Here is a 22686-nt window from a genome sequence, read left to right on the forward strand (position 1 = left end):
TTCACCGGTAAAACAGGTCGGAAAAACACGAGTGGGTTGCCTGGAACACTACAAAGTCGTAAGTTCTGACTTGAAGCTGTAATTTACGGTTTCAAAAGCCTGCCTGGAACGCAGCATTAGCCAAAACGACCGGATCGCTTACTTCTGCTTTAACTTTACTTTCTTGTTTTCATAAATTTACTATATTTGCAGTCAGTTCACTAAGAGGATATTTATTTGTTATTCAAATCCTAGTTTCTGTGTTTCTAGTTTAGTTGCGCTACTTCACAGTCTCTCGTGGGCTCCGGCTGACCCTGACTGGGAATCAGCGCAGCTCATCTTTTGCTGGGACAGACAAATTAGATGAGGACACATCAGGGCTGTTTTTTGGGCAGGATATGAAGGCGATAAAGTGGCCCTTTGAGTGATGTGTAATCCCTTAGTCATCATGGCCTCCTCAAGTGCAATTTCCTCTTTTATTAACATTGATGGGAAGAGAGACATCAAGGGAGAAAGTTTCACAGCACCTTTAGCAAACAGGCTGATCAAAGTGTTTGCCGTCTTTGTACTGTACTTTTTGAATTGATGTCCACTGAGACAACAAGGACACACAGACACCCACTGTCTCTCTTTCAAGAATATAGCCAGTCATCTTGTACAAAGAGTCCCCTGTGGTGGCTCATTTGAACACTAAAGACCCATCCAAAACACTATCAACTCTGTTCTATAAACACTATAGTAGCATCTCTGACTGTAGCCGGTCCAGCATGAAGTCAAATGCAGTGTCTAAAGCATCCACTGGTGTCTGTGTCCAAACAGCTCCTCTCAGTCCAGACCAGTGAATGGATGAATATTGAGCATCGGAGCTGTCTATGGGGCTTTTCACTCCTTTTCGTGTTATCTCAAGCTGCAGTTAAGGACTATTCAAAGAGCACAGAGCTGTACTAGGGGAGTGATTCTTCTGTCCCTTGAATGATATGATCACATCCTTCATGGTATTTATCCTGAGCGAGCATTTTAATCTGGTGTATGCATGTGCCCTTTTTGCCACTGGTAGGAGCTGTGGAGTGATAACACCACTTGGTTTGTTATTGCAACATGGTGTATATAGTATAAATGAGAACTGATGATGGATTACAGAATATTAATTTACAAAGAAACATATGTTTTTAGTCAGATGTAGAAAACTTTTTTTTCTTATCCTTGAGCAGCTGGCCTGCAGTAGGGACACTTATGTGGATTTATCCTTACCACATAGTGCACTTATGAGATTAAAATCATTGTTTCGTTTTATTGTGTTGTTTTTGTGGGGGGGGGGGGCATATAGAGTATATATAAACATGCTATTTGATACACGCCGGTGCATGCATTGTGCATCCCGGGGACTCCGGTGGGTTAATCTGAAAAACTATGCGGGTCTTGAAAAAGAAAAGATCCCTGCGTCTTTAAAGTTTATGTAGCAACAGAGGGATTGTAGCGATAATGCTATTAGGGCGGCAGATCAGTTACTTCTGACGCTCCAAAGCCTCGGGGAGTTGGCTCAAGATTGCTTGTCTTTGATAAGGTCCTGCACGATGTGGCTGCAACTTCGCGAGCTGGGAAAATATTTGGTTAATACGTGGCACCGTCAAGAAATAAAGAGAACAACCGTTTAGAAATATGTGTCATCCGGAGTGACTGCAGACTATCCGGGAATCTCCGTCACTTGTTTTTTCTTTTCTTGTTTTTTTTTCTTTTTTTATCGGAGGCGCCAGGCTGCAATTGTTTTTTATGCAGCTGTCGGGACCCGGCAGTCGGTTCCTCACTTTGAAGTGCGCTGCTCCAGCCTCTCAGTTCAGTTGGTGTTGGAGTCGCCTACAGGAGAGACCTACCGTACCGTGCGGCATGGCAGCCTGAAACCATAGGGAGGAGAAAGGGAGGAGGGAGAGAAAAGCGCTATTTTTTTTTTTCCTCTCTCGAGTGCATTTTTCTCTCCGTAAACCGACTCAAACCTGAACGGGACTGTACTGTATGTGGACGCGCCGTGTGGAGACGAGTTTACTGTGGATTATACGCGTTTTTCTTTGTGGATAAAACCAAAAAAAGAGAGAGAAAACGCAACAACAGGAGTTTTAATTTGAGGAGAGAAGAACTCGTGGATCGATGGTAAGTTACAAGAGTGTGTTGCCTCCTCAAACTGGCCCCCATTGGAGTTCCCTTTGATGTGCTGTTGACTCGCCTTTGAAGTAATGTTCTGGGGGAAATGAAACGTTTTTGTTGCGTTTAAAGACCCGAAAAACGCGTCGAATCTTTTCTGTCTCCTTCACTTCACTATCCTTTTCCACGTCGCTTGATTTTATACTTAAAATGAGAAGTTTTTGAAGAAGTGTTGGTTTCTTTTTTTCTCTCTTTTTTCTTTTTTTTTTTTTTTGAGGAATTCCTCCCCCACAAGATCTAAGACTTTGGTGTGTACATGGGATTGGACGTTAAAGATGGGTTGTTGTGTGTGTGTGCGTGTGTTTTTTTTGTTTTTCGCCGTAAATGTAACGTTTAAGAAACTTTCACAGACTGTGACGGTATTAACATAAATGACATAATTTATTGTAGGCTACACGCTGTCGTGAAATGTAATTCAGAATAGTTACTTTTCCTCATAAGTGGGTAGTTTAAGGCAGATTTGAAAGCTGTTGCTGTGTTTTTAGTTTAGCCTAACTGTGTTGCAGTGTAACCGAGTGTCATTGATACGAAGTGACATCTTGCCGCTGATACATTATAACGTTGCTGCTTCTTTGCATCTGCAACAAACAAACTGCTCGTAATCTCTGCGATAATGGAGCAGCGGATAAACTGGATGTTTGAAACATTTGAGCCCCCTCTTGTGTAGTATATATACACCTAACCCAGCAGCAGCAGCAGCAGCAGGCACTTCACTCCATTAACTATTTTGGTCACGTTTTTCGATCTCTTTGAGTTTGTCCCACATCGGTGTCCTACAGGTACAGGTTTGGGGTTTGTAGTTGGCTTGTGATGAGATGTAGAGACCTAGAAGTGAGTGCTCGGACATGAGGAGGGGAGGGAGTGAAAAAAAAGAGGGGGAAAGACATGTGTTTGCATTCTGCAGCAGGCGAGCCAGGCTCTCTAACCCTGACATCAGCCGTGATGGATCCGGAAGCGTTAATAAAGCCGTGTCCGTGCGTAATGCTCCGGCATTCTGAAGGAGAAATGACTTATTAATGGTGTTGAGTTCACTAACCCGCTCGGCCGTACATGTGATTACTACTTCTCGTGTTATCGCGAATAAAGGAGACTGTGTCCAATCCCAGCTGAAGGCATCGTTCAGGTGCTTCTCTGCTCGGCTTGTGCATGTGCGAAATCACTGTTAAATTCTTGTTAATTTGCGTCCCAGCCAATAGCGCCACGGTATAGAAATCACATTCCAGGTTGAGATGTGAAGGACTGCTGTTTATGTAATGCTGCTGCAGCGTTTTCTCACATTCTTCTTCTTTTTTTTCTCCTGTTGAACTAGCCTGTGTTTTTCTGTAAAAGTCAGAGAGGGACTGAAAGACTCTCACTGCGTCTCAGCCTCTTTGAAGTTGGGGCGGATCTGGTTTTGATTAGATCAATACTTTGTGTTTCAGAGAGAAGACGGGCAGCCAGAGAGAAGCTCCCCCGCTGACAGAAGAGAGTGAGGAGATTACAGTAGAAGCTCAGAGGAGGCGAACAACACACGGCTCTCCTCTCCTCTCCTCTCCTCTCCTGCTGCCTTCAGAGCCATGAGCCGGGCGCTTATGGACCACATCGCCAGTAGTTTCCGAGAAGATGCTCCTCGACCCCCGGTGCCCGGGGAGGAGGGCGAGGCGCCCTGCTACCCCGGCAAACTCGCAATGATGAAACCCTCGGAACCCCCCAGATCGGTTCTGCTCGGCTCTGCGGGCTCCTCGGCGAGGAGGAACGAGGATGGTCTTGGGGAGCCAGAGGGGAGTGCCTCCCCGGATTCACCGCTCTCCCGGTGGACAAAGTCTTTGCACTCTCTCCTCGGGGACCAGGACGGTGCTCTTCTTTTTAGGACATTCCTGGAGCGAGAGAAATGTGTGGACACTTTAGACTTCTGGTTCGCCTGTAATGGCTTCAGGCAGATGGACCTCAAGGATACCAAAACGCAGAGAGTCGCCAAAGCAATTTACAAGCGCTACATTGAGAACAACAGCATTGTCGCCAAACAGCTCAAGCCCGCGACTAAAACCTTCATACGGGATAATATCAAGAAGCAACACATAGACTCTGCGATGTTCGACCAGGCGCAGACCGAGATCCAAACCAACATGGAGGAGAACGCGTACCAGATGTTTCTGACCTCTGACATTTACCTGGAGTACGTGAGGACTGGGGGAGAAAACCCCAACCACGTCAACGCGAACGGGCTGGGCGACCTCAAAGTTGTATGTGGATACCTGCCCACCCTCAACGAAGAGGAGGAGTGGAGTTGTGATTTCAAAGCCAAAGCGCTGGTTGGACTGGCGGCGAAGGCGAACAGGGCCCCCGTGTCCATGAGGGCGGTGGAGGTGATAGAGAGTCGATACAGGTATGGATGGATGCGGCGCCCTTTAAGTCGCTTTTATTGTCTTTACAACCACGATTCAAACTGTGCACAATCTACACCATAAAACCACCCATGCGTAAAAGCGGGAAAAAAAAACACATTTCATTCACTTAAGTCCAAGGTTTCTATTAAGTTTGGAGAAAACTCTCTCTGTGTTTCGCTCCTTCGCTGTCCCTGGCTCCTGTCAGCATCTCCTCCTCCAGCAGCAGCAGCAGCAGCAGCAGCAGCAGCAGCAGCAGCAGCAGCAGCAGCAGCTCTAGCCCTCTGCTGGCGCTGGCCTGGATTTCCGGGGCTTTGAAATAGTTCCGCAGAATGAGGGATCGTCTTCCACGGGAAAAGTTCACAGAGCACTGCTGGCTCTGGCCCCCGCCAGCAAATAATAGATGATGACATTGCTATGTTATGCCTCCTCCTGTACCACCGCACTGTCCTCAAGCCTTTGGCAGAGATGTAGGCTGCATCTATAGGAGGGGGGGGGGGGGTTGGACTAGAGATGTTTCTATAGCTTTCCATCCATGCATGTTCACTCAAAGAAAATCAAAGTTCAGATTGAAAATGCATCTCAAACAAGTTGTCTTGGAGGGTATACAGCTATACAACAGAAGTAGTCATGAATATACAGTTAAATTATGATGGAGGTGGCATTTCACAGGTTATGTACTGTTGCTAATGCAGCACTAAAGCACAAGCTGCACTAAGATCTGAACTTTTATAATGGGCATGGCAGGCCAAGACAACTGACAGCTGCCTTCTTTGTACAACATCATGGATTCAGTGTGTGTGTGTGTGTGTTGGTAGGGATAGTGGTGTGATGCCCGTTGGCCAAAGTGGTAGAAGAGGCTGCTTTTGACATGGATCTCTCTCTCTCTCTCTCTCCCTCCCTCTCTCCCTCTCTCCCCTCCCATTGTCACCCTACAGATTTAAAACATGTGGAACTCATTTCTCCCCTTTCCGCTTCCCTCTCCTCACTTCTTCTCATCTCAGGTTCTCTTAAGAAAGAAAAAAAAAAACCCTGAATGGCAGCAGCTACAGTACAAAATCAACACCCCCCCCCCCAAACCTCCTCCCCACCCCAACCCTCTCACTCTCTTCTTCCCTCTTTTCTTGTTTGCGTCAATTCTCCTCTGATTCCCTCCTTTGCTGCTTTCCCCCGCCTTCTCCACTTTTATCTTTCTTCCTTTTGAAAACTCAGGGATGGGGACTACGAGGCATGCTTTTGGAGCGAAAGTGAGGGGAAAGAGAGCGGAAAGGAAGGATGGTGGGGTGGTGATGGTGGTGGTAGGGAGGGGGGGTCATCTCATGAAAGAAAGGGAGGGAGGAGAAAGTATAAATGAGGGGTGAGAGAGAGGCAGGGAGGGAAGAATGCAAGGCCAGCTGTGTTAAATACCTGACTCTTTGCAAGCCCCTCTGAAGGTCAGCCTAGAGCTGGGGGCCTACTGCTTTAGTCATGCTGGGTCTCTCCCTCCTGATGAAGACCCCCCCCCTTCTTTTCCTCTCTTTTCTTCCTTCTCTGACACACTCTCATGCTTCCGCTCTCTACTTTTTTCTCTCTCTTTTGCTCACTCCCCCCTTTTCTCCCCCTCCTGTACCATGGCAAGAATGCATACACAGCGGGAGATGTATGCTGAGGAAAGAGTGAGTGTGAATGAGAGAAATGGAAAGAGAGAAATTGTGGGCTATTTAAGAGGACATAAATGGGGCATAAGGAGAAAAACAAAGTTTTCCCAGTGTGGAGGAAGTTTCCCGACCCCGGGTTGGCCAGTCGTATACATTCAGGGCGTAGATGTTGCTGGTCTCGTACATTCATGCACACTGTCACTGTACAAAGCTCAACCTGACTGAAACACACTCTACTCACTCCTCAGGAATTACAAATTAATAACTGACTGTCACCCACCTGTTGGTGGCTGTTTCATGGTGCTGCATTAGTATTAATCTAATCTGTGCTTGTGTTGCCTCCCCCAGATCATACAAGAGAGGAGACTCGCTCAACCCCTGCCATATGGGCTCCTTTGCCCCCGTCAGCAGCACCAATGACAGCGAGGTGTCTAGTGATGCTTTGACTGACGACGCCATGTCCGTGACTGACAGCAGTGTGTAAGTGGATATTGAGAGAGAGACTTTATGAGTTGATTCATGCTAATGAAGGTTTCCTGATTAAGTATGTAGTGTTTGCCACATTACCACCTCCACCAAGGAGGTTCTGCTTTCAATCCGGTCTTATTTATCATCAAGGTTAATCAAAAAGTAGTTTGTAGTGAACTTGGTGGAGGGGTGGGGAGTGGGTCAGGGAAGAGCCTGTGTCATTTTGGGACAGGCCAAGGTGGTTTACCATGACTTTGAGGGTTTTTTTCTCTGAAGTTGGGTGTATGTGTTTTGACACTGGCCTTGTCAGAGGTCTGTGCTCTCTTCAGTGCCCTGCTTGTTACTTTGTTTGAGTACCCGATTCATAACAATGAACAGAAAAGACGATTCAAAAAGTACTTTTTGCCATGCAACAATCTAAAACTCAAAGATATTCAGTTTACAGCAGAGCAGAGAAATGCAGAAGTGCAAATGCTGAGTGTTTTGTTTGCTAAATGATGAGGGTCTGTCTTTATTCATTTTGTTGTGGTTATAACGCATCTATTCATCTATCTATTGATTGAGTAGTTATACAAACTATTGTCAATTAAATGCCTATGTGTTGACAAACTGCTTCAACACAAACCTTAAAGTGCTGAAAGCCACTTTCCATCTGTAGTTTGCACATATGTGTGTACATGCCTGGGTCCTCGTTCCTCTAAAGGACAACTTGGCTAATCGCGTGTCTCTGGAGTGACAAGGTTGTATGAAGTCATCGCGCGGTGCACAGTTCAAGGCCAGGAGCGCTCAGCTCAGCTGCTTTTGACAAAAACAGATAAATCTTGGTACAAGTTCTTCTTTACCTCATCTCACATGGGAGGTGTCAAGGCCCGTATAGATGATGTCATTGGCAGGGCAAGCTAAAGATGAGCAGCCGGAGACACTTAAAGACGGAGATACTGATGTTTAATGCAACCAGTGGGCCGGGCTACACCTGAATATGGCAGCTATAAAGATTTATTTTTATTTTACAACATGCAGCCCTCTACTCTGGCATATCTCTGTCTGGAAAGCCCGGCTTCAAAGTAGCCGAGGCCAATATAGTCCTATTCTGCTGTACTTTGACCCTGTGCAATGACAAAGCCCTGGCCGCAGAGACACAACCCACCGCCGCCGCGACCCCCACACCTCATTTCCTGCCTGCTCCGGCCTTGATCACAATATCTGCCTCTCTTTAGGTCAGTTAAACGGACCCATAAACATTTGAATCTCATTTACAGATGCACACACACACACACACACACACACACACACACACAACACTCAGATAAAGAAAAGAATAGAAAAGGGAAAGAAGAAGAAAAAAAAGCAACGGGGGAGGAGGCAGTTGGGTGGGAAGAGAAAGACAGTGGTGGAGGGGGGATTTTTTTTGCTTATATCTTATTTATGGATTTGCTTGGACGCTGGGGAATGCAGCTGCGCAGACTTCAAACATTACCTTATCTTACAAACCAGCCTTTTGATGTGCGGAGATCAGAGGCTGGCTGCGGCAGCGCTTGCCAAATGAAGATTGGAGGGGGTGGAGGGGCGGGGTGGGAGGAGGAGGGGAGGGGGGGGGTGTTGCTTATGCGCATGACTGTGGCATTTCAAAGCAAAAGTGGAAAAGTGCTCCTCAGTTAGGCTAGGTCACCAGGAAACTGCTGTTTAGCACGGGAGAAAAGACACTGTTTTACACTGTCAAGTGCTTCAGTTTGAAGCTGAAGCTCGGCCGTTTCTTGTTTTTCATTTTCATTTTTTCAGCCAGTCAGCCATTCAGCCCCCTCAGATAGATTTAACCAGGTTAGCTGCACCCCTGGGTCCTGTCCTGCACTAACTCTTTGAATAAGTATAATGAGTAGCTAATGCTAACAGTGTCCTCAGTCGGTAGGGGAATGCTAATGCTGACACTACTTGTGGCCGGTAGAGCAGAGCGCACTGTGATTTCAGTGTGTGTGTGTGTGTGTGTGTGTGTGTGTGTGTGTGTGTGTAGGAACTGGCCAGCAGGGTGCCCAGTGCTGTGCTGGAGCCAGAGCTGAAAATGAGTGTCATTTCTAGGGCAAACACAACCTCCTACCACCTCACTCAGAACCATGTAACCCGATCTGCTCTGACACACATACGAGGGCCGGAAATGCTGGCATGATTTACCTCTGAGTATCTGCTTTGTTCTCAGATTAAGCCTGAGAGATGAAAAACAAAATGGATAAGAGAATTAATAAATTAGATTTCTTCTTGCTTGAACTGTGTTTGATCTACCCAGTTGGCTAACAAGCTTCTTCCTGAATGACTGTTTGGTCTTTAATGATGCATTTGATTAGGTAATTGACCTTTTGTGATCTGTCTGTACACCCCCAGAGATGGCATCCCTCCGTACAAACTGGGCTCCAAGAAGCAGCTACAGAGAGAGATGCAACGCAACATGAGGATGAACAGCCAAGTGTCTCTGCCTGCTTTCCCTGTAAGTACACAAACACGCGCACACATCGCCACACAACGCTCACAAGTCTTTTTGAACCTGGGTCCCACAGTCTAATTTCCATACCACCCTCTGTTCCGGGTCTCTCTTGGTTCTATGAATAGTTCCCGCACAAACTGTATTCGGCATTCTCAATTCAACAACACCAGCAAAGATCTGAAGAGTAACGTCAAAGACCCAGCCTCCCACATGCACACACACACACACACACACACACATCCAAACGCGAGCCCCCTCGCTACCTTTGGTGTCACCTACAACCCCATTAGGGTTCCTTGAAGTCTGCGGGAAACGGGGAGGTCTCTAAGCTGTTTATCGCCACAGCGCTCGGAACACACCAGGGTTTTTTCTCCCCTACTGATGCTGTAAATATGGAGAATAGGGGAGAGATGAGGAAGATCTCTGCCGCTTTATCCCGAGGGCTCTGAAATCAGCCAAGTTCCCCCAACAAAAACACAAAGATACTCAGACACATTCACACGCACATATGCGCACACGCAGCGCTTTGATCCGAGGATGAATGGAGCAAACGCACAGGGAAGTGACAACTTCCAACAGAGCTGGCCCCCTTTTTATTTCCACAGCACACACCCCCCCCCCCTCTTTCTCCTCTACATATACATGCACACACACAATCACAGGCGCAAACACACGCACACAGACACACACACACAGTGAGGCAGCCCCCTCCCCAAAAAGTGAGGGATCTGAGGGAAGAGTTGAGCGTGTCATGTGAGGTCTCAGTGGGTCGGAGGGGAGTTGGTAGCTTAAGGCTTAACAGACGCTTTAAGATGTAAGTTCAGGTTGAGAGACGGATGGTAAAAGGTCTAGAACAGAGACATGTTACTAACTATTAAGTATTAGTAGCAGAAGTAGCTTGTCAAAATAAACTTGATGTAACCCCCCTTTTTTTCCCCAAACATTATAAGACATGCAGCAAGTCTAACTTGTTTTAGGAAAAGATTCACAGATTGGTTTTCGACACTTTTTTCCCCCCGCTGTCCCCTTTTTGCTTTATTTTCGCTTTTATTCTTGTTTTTGTTTCCCGTCTGATTTTTGGCGATGGCTGCCATTCCCATGGTGCACCAGCCTCAGGCTCCATCAGACGGCTCCTCTTTTTCTCAGTCTTTTCTCCCCCTTCATCCCCACTACAAAGGGACGAGAGAAACAAAAAAAAAAGAGGAAGAAAAATCAAGAAAGCCCTGGTGCAAAAAATGCAAATAATTTAAGATGTGAGCACACACACATACACACATTCTCATACTGTCACTATACTGTACCTCAAAGGTGCCCAGTGTGCGACAAAGGGGGGAATAAATTACCTCAACCTTTCTGATCTCACATCCTTTTGGCACCTTTATCTCTCTCCTCCAATCCTTCCCTCTCTTCATTTTCTCTTTCTCTCCCCTCCTGTGAGCACACATCTCTGCATCTCAACTTCTCCCATTTTTTTTAATCCCTCATCCTCTCCTCCCTGTAGTTCTCTTCCACCCCCTGTCGATATGTGGCTTTTATTCCTAGATGTAAAGCCACTGCTTCCCATCTATCTATCCCTCCATCCCTCCCTCCGCCACCCTATTCTCCCCCCACTGAGTGTTTGATATTTGACGAGGAAGTCTTTGAAGTGAGCTGACTTTAAAGAGGCCTGCTGACGATGACAGAGGGAACCAGCCGAGGCCTGGCCCAGCGTGACCGTACACCGGGCCCGCCGCCCCTTTAAACAACCCCACAGCCCTGGGTGCCTCTGATACCGGCCTGATCGCTACCACCACTGGCGGGGCAGCCGCTGGCGGAAAACAATGTGTAAATTGTAGATAGACGAGGCAAGAGGAGTCTTTGTAGAAGCTTGGGAGGGCTGGGGCTTTGACACGGAGGATGACGGGGAACACACAACAGCTAATGTATGTTTTTTTTTCTCCCCAAAGCGAACTCGTTGTCCACCCAAGGAGATGGTCCCAATGGAGCCGGCAAAATTTGCAGCCCAGCTCATCTCCCGGCTGGAGAGCCTGAAGAGAGAGCAGGACACCATCAACTCTCTGGAGGAGAGGCTGCAGCAGATTCAGGAGGTTTGTTGGAGATTTGATTTTTACCGGTTGTGGGGGTTTTTGTTTATTTGTTTGTTTTTCAGATGTTAACTTTGTCTACCTTTTTATTTGTTTTTACCAGGAGGAGGAAAGAGAAGACACAGAGATCATGGGAAGTGCTCCCCAGCTCTCCCCCCACCCTTTGACCCTCCTCTCTGGCTCCTCCGACGAGGACCCTCAGGCCATCCTGGACGAACACCTCTCTCGTGTCCTGAAGACGCCCGGCTGTCAGTCCCCCGCCGTCGTCCGGCACTCGCCTCGCTCCAGCTCCCCGGAGCACCGGCCCTTCGCCCGCGCAGGTTTTGGAATCAAGAGCCTGGTGCGGCCCGGGCCTTCCACCTCCTCCGTCTCTAGTCCTGACCAGGGGGCGTTCGCTTTGGCCCTGGGCCCCAGCAGGACCCTCGTCAGCAGGCAGAGCACCAAACACATCCACCACCACTACATCCACCACCACGCCAGTCCTAAGACTAAAGAGCAGATCGAAAGGGAGGCGGCCCTCAGGGTGCACAGCCTGTGCTCCAGCGGCGCCGACTGCCCGCCCTGCCAGCCTTACCAGCGCAGCCGCAGCCTGGGTCGAGAGACGTGCGGCGCGATTTCAACAGACAACAGCTTGGGGTCAGTACCGAGCACTTCTTATACAGTCGACGTGAGGAAACGTGCAAAATAAACAGGATGTAAACGATGCTAAATGTTTCCCCTTCCTTCCTTCCGCCCAGGCGTTCCAGCTCTCTGTCCAGGCGTGTGTGTCGCTCCGGGGCGGAGGATGGCGTAGCAGACAGGTGTATGGAGGAGTGTGGGTCGATGCAGCTGCCCAGCGACACAACAGACCCCACCCAGAATGTGCTGCAGTGGATCCTGGAGAGTAAACAGCGGGGCAGGCACAAGTCTCACAGGTGAGTAGTGGCCAGACCCCAAAGAGCTTCGGTGTTTGCATGAGTTTTATTTTTACCTTATGTCCCAATTTTACACCTTGTTAATACACATAATAATAATAATGTTATTTATTATGTCCTCTCGAACCCTCAGCACCCAGAGCACCAAGAAATCCTTCGGAGGCTCCTCCACACAGACGCACACATGGGGCGGCGGAGGAAGCTGCGGCCACCTGCGCAGCCACCAGCCGGCCCAGCCCTTCATCCAAGACCCCGCCATGCCCCCCCTGCCCCCTCCCAACACTCTGGCCCAGCTGGAGGAGGCCTGCCGTCGGCTGGAGGAGGTCTCCACCAAGACCACCAAGCAGAGGTACAGAAGGAGAAGCCTGCTCTCTCGTTTGCTCGTGATTTCTAACTATCTATCCCATCATGTTCCCGTGGCGTTAACGCTTCTGTCATGTCTCTTCCCAGGCATCCGACGTCCGGTCTCCAGCGGGAGAAGAGCCACCTAGTGCCTGTCCAGGGCGGAGGGTCCGTCCCCCTTTCTCTAGCCAACCCCAGCCCCGCCGGCCTCCTCACCGCCAGCCCCGGTCTCCAATCAGAAGAGTACGATGCCTCCCTCTCCTCCCCTCCTCTCCGCTCCTCCTCCTCCTCCTCCTCCTCCTCTCAGCCATAGCCTCCACCTTGCAGTGTACTTCTACTCTTTTAACTCTTCCTTCTTGTCACCTGCGCCGCTCACCGCTCACGTAGGGAGACAGACCAAAAAGTCGTGCGCAAACCCACGCGTAACACGTGCACACGCCCACATAGTCATAGTCAAAGAGAAGGTGACCCCCTCCTCCCCTCCCTCCTCCCTCCTCCCTCCTCCTTCTCTGTTTCCCTCTGTCTTTGCAAAAGCTTATTTTAAGCTTTGTACACACAGGCCCCGGCTCTGCCTCTGTGTTTGCATGAATCTTCTTGTGTATTTGTGCTGTGTGTGGGGGGGGTGTGTAGTCAACTGCACCACCTGACTGAGACATCCCTTTCATATATATGTATCATTTTTATTGGCTGTCCTTCAGTGAGCTGGCAGTCAGCTGGGGCGAGCAGAGCCTAGCAGAGAGAGAGATCTCCTCTGAAGTGGGCCTACAAAGCCTTGGACATAGCTGAAGGGGAATTGTTAATACTGTGCCCCCTTCTCCAACGCGCACACAAGCACACACTTGCTGATGGCACTGGGTCACTCACTCGCTCACTCACCAGTGTTATTCTTCATTCAGGCTGCTGTTACTGTGCTTCTAGTCGAGTACCGTCTCGTACACCGCGTAGCTGCGAGCCGTCCCTTTTCTTTAGAGGCTTCGCTCTTGTTTCTCATTTCTCATTCTATCGCTATCTTGTTAAGTGTCATGAGGGTGTACAGTACACTCCTTCTCTAACCTGCCCTTTGTCTTTTCTACTTTTCAGCATGAAGGAGTGTAAGAAGGGTTCAGGGAGCCACGGCGCGTGCAGCGGAGAAACGGTGGTGACGTATTTCTTCTGCGGCGAGGAGATCCCCTACCGGAGGACGATGAAGAGCCACAGCCTCACCCTGGGCCACTTCAAGGAGCAGCTCCGCAAGAAGGGCAACTACAGGTGTGTGGAGGGACATTTGAATCTAAATCTCTTTGATTGGAAGTTTTATACACAAGCGATTTCAGATGAAGTGATACCAGCTCATTGGCCTTGAAGAACGAATGTGTTGAGGTTTGACTTAGAGCCTGGGTACATGTGACAGTCTGAAGCCGAAGGATTAGAAAGGGCCTAGCTTTATAATGCGCTTTTGTTTTCCCACAATGGCAGATAACACAAGGAAGGAAGTTGAGGGGAAACTGGTAGAGGAGTGAATTCCCAGTATCTTCAGCGGAGTGGCTGACTGCAATCTGTGATCATTAGCGTCACCTCAGCGTAACGTGGTGACATTTTTTAAAACACTCGGAGCAATCGCAAAAGACCGAAGAAAAGTACAGCCTGAAGCAACAGTGTCTGATGTTTGCTACCTGGTTTGCTGAAGGCGTCAGGCTGCAGCGTCTAAGTGATAAGTTTAGATCTTTGAATTCTGCTGAGCGTGACCTTGAAGACCTTAAATATTATATTTTATCTTCTCTTTGATTGTGCTTCATACATGTCTGTGCAGAGTGCCGTTATCAGTGTTTGTTTCAGTGTGTATGTGTGTGTGTGTGCAGACAGTTTCAGGCCTCTATGGGTTTTTTTTTTGGTGTGTGTCTGTGTTGAGGGGGGTGCAACGAAAAGGAAAGGACAAGAGGGAGGGGAGGGGAGGGGAGGGTGGGTGGTGCAGGGGGTTAGTGGGAGAGTTTGAACTGCAGCGATTTGGGTCCCATCTGGTATTGATTTCCATGCTAAGGCACACTTAATACACATGGCTTTGAAGCCCCGGCCCCTTTCATTTCAACCAACAAAGACTCACACAAATGGCCAGCGTGCAAATTCTTCACTGATGCTATCAGGGGCTCTTTTTTCTGCTCCGTGTGTGCGCACGCGTGTGTGTGTATACACATGTGCACGCATGAATGTGCTAGCGTCGTACGCGCACAGTGTTTACACATGTTGTAATCATTTTATGGATATTTTTGAAAGGCAGATTGTTAAATGCCAGATCCGCTTGTTTGCCGTACTACAGGGCCTTGACTGAGGCCGCACCGCTTCAGTGTGTGTGTGTGTGTGTGTGTGTGTGTGTGTGTGTTTGCAGAGAGAGATTTTACTTTTGATTGCTCCTTTCCAGTGGGCATTAAAGGGAACAGATCAAACAGTTATTGTTTAGACTGCCACGGTCTCCAGGATAAGCACGGGTTGAGTATTGTGTTAATAATTACAGGTATCAAACTATGATTTCTAGGTGAAAAAAAAGGCAAAGGAACCCGTAGAAACTTCTTCCTGTCCAGATGTGTGCAGTACTTTTGGATCAACAAATGTGACGAGTACTTAGCTCTGCGAGCTCCTCACATCTGTCTGTTTGGGCCCCCCCTCCACCTCTTTACACCCCTCCACCCCTCTTCTTTTCTCTCTGGCTCGCTGTCTCAGTTCCTGTGTCATACCATCCACATTTTTTGGAAAGAGAGCTGTGCGGCGCTTTAATAGCAGCCAGAGAATGTGTGGAGTTGGGTCATTTCAACATGGCAGCGGTTCAACAAAGAACAGTACTGCTGGGTCCTGCCAGACGATATTGGTGCCAGATGTCAGTGCAAACGGAGAGAGAGAAGGGGAGAAAGGGGGGAAAAACAGATCTAGCCACATAAAACATGTTCCAGTGGAAATTCAGGCTCTCTCTGTCTCTGTCTGTCTCTCTCAGCAAAAAAAGATCATGGCTCTTTGAAGATTTTTTTTTATTTTTTTTAAGAGTAGGACGGCTCAACATTTTTTTTTCTCTTCCTCCTCCAGATTGGAAAGGAGGATACAATTATCAGGCGTGTCTTGTGCTCTTTCATGTCGTCTTATTTATCTACTTAGTCTTATTTACTCTATTTATTTTCCACAGAGAGAGACCTCTTGTATTTCGTTCTAGTTGAAGCCTTCCTGTATTTCAAATGGAGCTGCTTTTTATTAGTGACCACCCCCGTGCTGACTGGAGCACACGCAGTCACAGGCACCTTTTTGCGATGATGTTTTTAAGACTACAGCTCTGGTTTTATAAGTATTGCATGTTCGGCTTTGTCAGCTACCCGTCTCGTTAAAAGTAAACTAAAATGCTCACACACACAAACACACACAAACATTCCAGTCACCCCACACATGGAGCAAATCGAGGCATTTTTCCATTACATAGTTAATGAGTGGATTCTGAGACCCCCCTAACAAACCCACCCCTGCTGGTTTCTCTTCCTTTAAAATGAGGATGGGGGGGTTGAGGGGAGGTGGGGTTGCATCATTAATGGCCCAGTGAAGTCATGGCTGACGAGAAGCCCCTCCTTTAGATTCTTTTCTGTTTCTTCTTCAACACACACACACACGTACACACACAGAAAGTTGTCAGTGGGCTGCTGCCCTTCCTATAGCTCTCAGCAAGACCCCCGTGCTATCAACAGGGTGAGGAAGGACATAATGTTCTCTCCTCCTCCTCCTTTACGTTGCCTCTGTTCTTTCCTTTGTCCCTGTAATAAGGAAACAGAGATGAGGGGCGAGTGAAAGCGTGTGTATATGTGTCTTCTACACATGTGCGGGTGTGTAGGAGTTTTTTTTTTTGGGGGGGGGGGGGTAATGATAGGCAGACTTGCAGGCACCCAAAATTTCAGTCTTTGTCAAAGGACCCCTTCATTTGCGCCGCAGGCCCTAATTGGCCCCCAGGGTTAGCCAGAGCAAAACTCAACAACAACAGGATGGAGGGCAAAAGGGGAAAAAAGGGTGAAGTAAAAGAGAAGAAGAGCAGAGGAAGGGATGAAGAGAGCGAACCTCAGATTTTAGGAGCTGCAGGTTCCCTCTGCCCTGAGAGGCCTGGTTGATTTTCTACTGAGCTTGATGTTAAAAGGTCACCAGGATCACGCTTGTGTATGAAAACCTCAGGCTGCCAGCGTTAATTAACTCTGTCTCGTCTCTCCTGTTCCAGGTACTATTTCAAGAAAGCCAGCGATGAATTTGAGTGCGGCGCGGTGTTCGAAGAAGTGTCGGACGACGGCTCCCTGCTGCCCACGTACGAGGGAAAGATCCTGGGCAAGGTGGAGCGGATGGAGTGAGACCGCGGTGTGGAATTAAAACTCTCTCTCTGAACACTTCTCACCTCTGTGGATGTACTCCTCCTCCTTCATGTGCTCACACACAAACACACCAAGAGTGTGTGTGTCCTTTAAGCTAAGACTGCAGGACTTGGAGATGTTGCTGATGGGATGCTCGTCGAGGTCTGGGCAAAAAAAGGAACTGGGTGAAATATGGAGAGGAAGAAAAAAGGAAGGAGGACAAGTAACGCCGATGCAGGACTATCACGTTGAACCTCTTGAAGTGAAGAAAACAAATGGACTGTGTCGCTGGACTGAAAAATCTCCATGTTTCCAGAAGAGAAAAGCTCTAGAGACTCTAGGTGAATGACCACTTGTCAAAGAAACGGGGCAGTGGGTATGAATTGAGACTGACAACCTACCTGACCCCTCGCCTGTGCCAGCCTCCGCCCACGGGCTAGCACATCGCTCATATGTATACACAGATATACATGTACATTGCATTGTATTGTGATGCTCGTATTGTTGTGTAAAGATTTCTATTGCTATTTATTGGAGATATCCCTGCCCCACCTATTTTTTTTTATTATTTCTTCCATGGACAAGCTGCTTGGAGTTGGAGAAACTTCTTCGATTTCCACAACCGTGATTTTATTTTTATTTTGTTCTTCCTCCTTCCCTTTCGAGCTTTAGTTCTCAAGCAAAGGAAATGGGTTTTATTCATTTTCGGCCCCTTATATTGAACTGTAAACTTCAAAAATACCTCTTCAAAAACCCCACTCCTGTTCCTGGAGATTGAGTGGGACATCTCTGATCTCTTGGCTGGAGAGCTTACTGCTGAAGCTTTGAGAATGGTTCTCTGTCACTTAAAGTTTGATAATATATATATATATATATACTACTACAGTGCTATTTGTGGCTGTGTCCCCTCCCCTCCCTCGCTGTCCACTCTGAAGGGCCCTGAGAGTACTATGAAAATGCTATTAATGTTTTAATTCCCAACTCTGGGCGTGTGCCCAGCTAGCCTTGATCTGTCACGTCTTAGTGCCTTTGTTTCAGTGGCGCAGGCATCGCACAAATAGCCTACGTATTTACTAAGAGGAAAACTGCCCTCGACAGGTCCTCCAGTCCCCAAAATGTGTTTACACCAATAGTAATATTTACCAACAAAAAGCTCTATGATGTGCTCCCCAACGTGCTTACTTAATGTGTATGTGTGACTGAGATGCTTTTGATTTGGATTACTTGGTGTGTATTTAAAGCCTGCACTATGAGCTGCAGGTGATAACGATGGTGGTGATTTACACTATGTCCATAGTGTTTTAATTGAGTACAGAAGCTGTGCCTACATGGATTCTTGCCGTGTTTTACCCAGTTTTCAGGGTCGTATTACTCCCTTGGTTTTTCAAGGGGCCTTATGTTGAAAAGATATTTTTATGCCTTTTAGTATCCGTTTCATCATGTTTATGTTTTATAATATTTTTCATGGCTTCCTTGGCTCCACTTGTAAACTGTAAATTATGCGTTCTATAGAGCTCAGTTGAAAAAGATGCCTCGGTACTTTAATTATTGTAATTATGAAGAGATGTAGCCTTTATTAAAATGTTCTATTTTTCAAATTAGCAAATGGTTTCCCTTGTTTTCTTATGTGTGGTTTGTGATTGGTTGTTCTATGGGTTTTCCTGAGCCCTAATTGCCAATGTTGTAGTGGTTGCGTGCGTGCGTGTGTGCGTGTAACAAACTTCACTACTACACACCCCCGCTGTGGAGAGTGCAACTCAGTGGATCCAGTGAGAAATCTCTGCCAGATTTGCATCCATTATCAGCTCTTAATTTCCAACAGGGAGTAAATTAAAACATGCAGCATTAATTTGGCCACCGGAGCCTCTGTGTTTTAGTGTAAGGAGGAGAGAGGGAGAGTATCCAAGCATGTGTTAATGAGACATTTGGCAAATAACGTGCCATAAGTACATTTCACCCAGCTATTTACATGCTAAACCGTTTGGCCTCCTGTGGCAATTTATGATCTGTGTGTGAGTGTTATGTTGTCTTCTGCTCAGATCCAATTATAGTACCACTGAATGGATAATAACAGACTACTGCGTGAATGAAAGTTACAGGTATAAACCATCAGGGAGCCACAAGGAGTAAAATGCTTGAAGATTCACTTCAATTCTTTAAAGGGCGGATTCACGATTTATCAAGAGCTTCTGAAACCAAGAGTCCTGTGTCCCTGGAAGTAGAGTATGGGGAAGGTAGATGTTGCTGTGATCATATTTCCCCTGTTGACACTGGTCAAATAAAAAAAAACGGTCGTGATGTGCTTTCAGTGTCAGTGATGGGGGAGACGATCCACAGCCCCCCTGTCTCTGCACACACAAGAGTTAAAGTTAATTAAAGGCTTCAAGTTCAAGTTGGAGGAATCAAATGGGCATCTTCCAGAGTTACAGACCCGAGGCAACGAGCTACCAAAACATGCAGTCATTTCTAGATGAGGGGCTGTCTGGGACAGAGAATCAACCAGCTCCCCTCTCAAAGACAGGGGTCTGGCCTTTCTAGACTTTTTATTTACAACAAAATCCACAAGAAAGCTAAAATCAGCAGTGCTTTCATCTATCTCACGATACTTTCCAACTCTCAGCCCCAAACTGAGAGTGTAAAATCTCTTAAAATAGGTCGCGGATACATTGTTTATTTGTTACAAAATGCTCAGTAACATTTCATAACATCTGGACAGTGTAGATTGAAGCAGATGTTACACTATCAGGAGCAAACAGTGCATTGGGTGCGGACTATTTTCAGCTGCGGATCAGCACGCATTTGACGTTTTTAACAATAGCACAGAAGAATAAGCTCTAGCTATCACGTTTGGCTACAGAGACAGACAACACTTGTAAAAAATGAGTTCTGGTGGAGTTTTTCCTCAGCGCTGTATCATCTGAGACCTGGGGTTGCGTAAAGATGTAAAGCGAGCTACCTGGGATCATAGTCACCCTACATAATTTAATTTAAATATGTAATAGCTTATAGCTTCACACACATGACTGCTGATATCTGTACACACATTTTTGCACAGCCGAGCACCTCTGCCACCTGCTCTCCTTTTAAGTTTCATTGGCTAAGAGTGTTTCTAATGCTGCCTTTCATATTGAAAGGGCATCATGATATTGTTAAAATACCATTTTCAGGCCTTTCATCAGCAAAGGTCAGTGCATACACTTGAAGGCCATCCTTTGGACTCTTTAGAACTAAGAGGCTCCCACTCAGCGGCGCTCCACTGTCAGAAAGCCTTGTGAACCCATCTTTGTATAGAGGGCTATTTTAGATGGGGTCATCTTTTTGAAGAGTGCTCTGGGTTTCGGTGGACTCTGGACCGCTATTCAAACATGTAGGCGCTTTTCTAAACATTGCTGGGTGTGAAGAATTAGAGGCATTTGAAGGTTGCTCGAAGGTGCTTTGACAAAGAGGAGTGTACCTGAATATTTTGTATGATTTTCTTGATAAGATTACAGAAATTAGCTGCTTCTGTATTCATGTTTTTAAGCCTCAGTGTTTACTGTGAGATCATCACTGACTCTGCTAACACTGAGCAGGAGGAGCAGTATATGTTTGGGAGAAACATCCAGTCAGTGCTGGCCTGCTTCCAGACCTCTGAATCATCACCCAAAATATTGTTGTCGGCAAAAATTAGTCGAACAAAAAAAGCTGCTTAGCTCAAGATCAACATGCAAGTCTTTTCCAGAGCTTTGACGACATCTCTCCATCTTTATCAGTTCTCTCAGCCACCTGTTATCATATGACTGATGTTAAGCGCTTAGTCCATCACATGATGCGTGGGCAGATTAAGCTGTTTTGGGGGCCATGGAGTAAAAAAAAAAGATATTTAGCCCCAGTATCTTGCACAGAGATCCTCAAACCAACCAGCACTGTTACGCTGAAAAACAAAATGCATCATGTGGTATTGTGGAGGTGCTAATTCTCAACAAATCTGCATGTAATCAAATTACTGATCGACACACACACAGTAAACCTGGGGGCGTTTGAGGCTGATGGAGGTCTGGGGCCATGCAGCAGTTTCTCACATCGCTCACTGGAATTGAGTCGGATTCATTCTTTATTGTCCTGCAGGGAAATTTGTTTTCACAGTCCGTCTGTACAACATTAAAACAGGCATTTTAAAGGGATAGTATCATTTTGGACCTAACCAACCTACTGTAACCAACGTATCCCTCCGCCCAGGGTTAGCGCCCGCCGATCAGCAGTTGGTTAGCTCCAAATAAAAACAGTGTTTTTCCTGCACTTTGAGGGGCTGGAAAAAATTATATTATAGCGAACAATGGAACAGTGTTTTTCAGGTAAAAACCTCTTTTAGGCCACGAAAATAGGCTGTTTCTTTGGGTCCATTCACAACACTGTATATTGTAAATCTCTGGGCAGGGCTATTATGGGCTGGCGTTGCTAACGGGAGGAGTGCAGAGAGTCTTCTACTGCAATTAAAGTACTTAGGGGCTATTTGGAGATCATACAACCCCACTTTAAAAAAAAAATGATACTATCCCTTTAACATACATGTGGAATATACAACATACTATACTATTGACATATTAAAGCACAACACTAACATTCACACTGGTTGCTACCTTCTGCTGTGGTTGTAGGGAGTTTATGGCAGATGGGATGAAACTTGAGCTCCATTTGCTGATAAAAAAGACACAACATCAAAACACAACCAAAATCATCGAAAACCTCCCCAAAAAAATTTGCCACAGACAAAAATTGACAGCTTGGTTTTCAGGCTGAGTCAGCACACAGCGTTTGTACTGTAGCTTTATGTCACATCTGTATATTCTGGGAGGTACAACGTCTTTAGATTGTGTTTTTTTTTTGACAAAGTTTGACAAAGTTGTGTAATGGCTTGGCACCGGGTCGTGCCAATCCATTACACAACTTTGTGCCAATCTGCTACCTCACCCTCCCCCGAGTCCACATCTCTGCCTGCTATTGTTTCCCGCGGTGATATCCAAAGCCCTGCTACCTGTCCCGCCCACATGAGGTGAGATCAAAGGCTCCGACTGTGAACAACGGCACACAGGAACCCAAACAGGAAGTGGAACCAGGATCACACAGATGTGCTCTGATTGGTGGAGGTTTAGCTTTGACGTCCATGTGCAGTCATTTTCCAAAATGGGTTGTTATGGTACAAAAGACACCGACCTTGACCCGCTTCAAAGAAAATTACAAAGCAATGCCGATGCCTTTTTTTTTTTTATTCTGGTAGGTTCAAACAGTCTGAAATATTGATAAGGATCCTATCACAAACATACATAGAAGACATGGATTAAAACAGGGGTTCTCAACTAGTCTCACTCTGGGACCCACACACATCCCATGGTCATTAAGTCGCGACCCACTTTTATAGAATTCAAACCAAGATTTTTTTTTTTAAGCCTTTAAAAACTCATTTAGCTCTTTATTGAGCAAAGTGCATTTCAGAGCATGAATGAAACTGAGGAGTTACCATGACAACTGCATATACGGAAGTGAATTAAAAAATATCAAACTGCACAAAATGGAGACCAACATAACAATATATTTGACTTCTAATGCATCTCTGCATTCAGAGCATGTTCACAAAAGTGAATAAATATCAAATTGCACAAAATAAAGACCCACAAAACAAAACAAGGTATTTTCACTGCATTCAGACCACATTAATAAGAAACTGATATCTTTGCATTCAGAGCAAATGGAGCAAATAAGAAGAAACTGAGGAGGAGCAGTACAACTGCATGTGTTCACGTGTCTCGTGTGCCTTTCAATATAAGTTATTTTTCAAAATAAAAGACATGTCCAACATCAGATGTGCATTAAATATTATTTACTTTTTTGACCAGCTGTCCGCGACCCATCC

The 22686-nt window shown here is 46.5% G+C and overlaps 1 protein-coding gene across 1 annotated transcript; it reads left to right on the forward strand.

Annotated features, from left to right (window-relative positions):
- Positions 1-1810: 1810 nt before the first annotated feature.
- On the forward strand, positions 1811-18402 carry axin2 (axin 2 (conductin, axil)). Its single transcript, XM_085784302.1, has 11 exons — positions 1811-2124; positions 3597-4540; positions 6524-6655; positions 9017-9119; positions 11063-11203; positions 11304-11836; positions 11938-12114; positions 12248-12463; positions 12565-12699; positions 13537-13704; positions 16670-18402. The coding sequence occupies exons 2-11, from the start codon at positions 3732-3734 to the stop codon at positions 16794-16796; spliced, it is 2541 nt and encodes an 846-aa protein (XP_085640428.1). The 5' UTR covers positions 1811-2124; positions 3597-3731; the 3' UTR covers positions 16797-18402.
- Positions 18403-22686: the final 4284 nt, after the last annotated feature.

This window comes from Trachurus japonicus, chromosome 8 (genome assembly GCF_045865225.1).
Source record: "Trachurus japonicus isolate A0001 chromosome 8, Traja_1.0".
In the NCBI taxonomy this organism is placed as follows: Eukaryota; Metazoa; Chordata; class Actinopteri; order Carangiformes; family Carangidae; genus Trachurus; species Trachurus japonicus.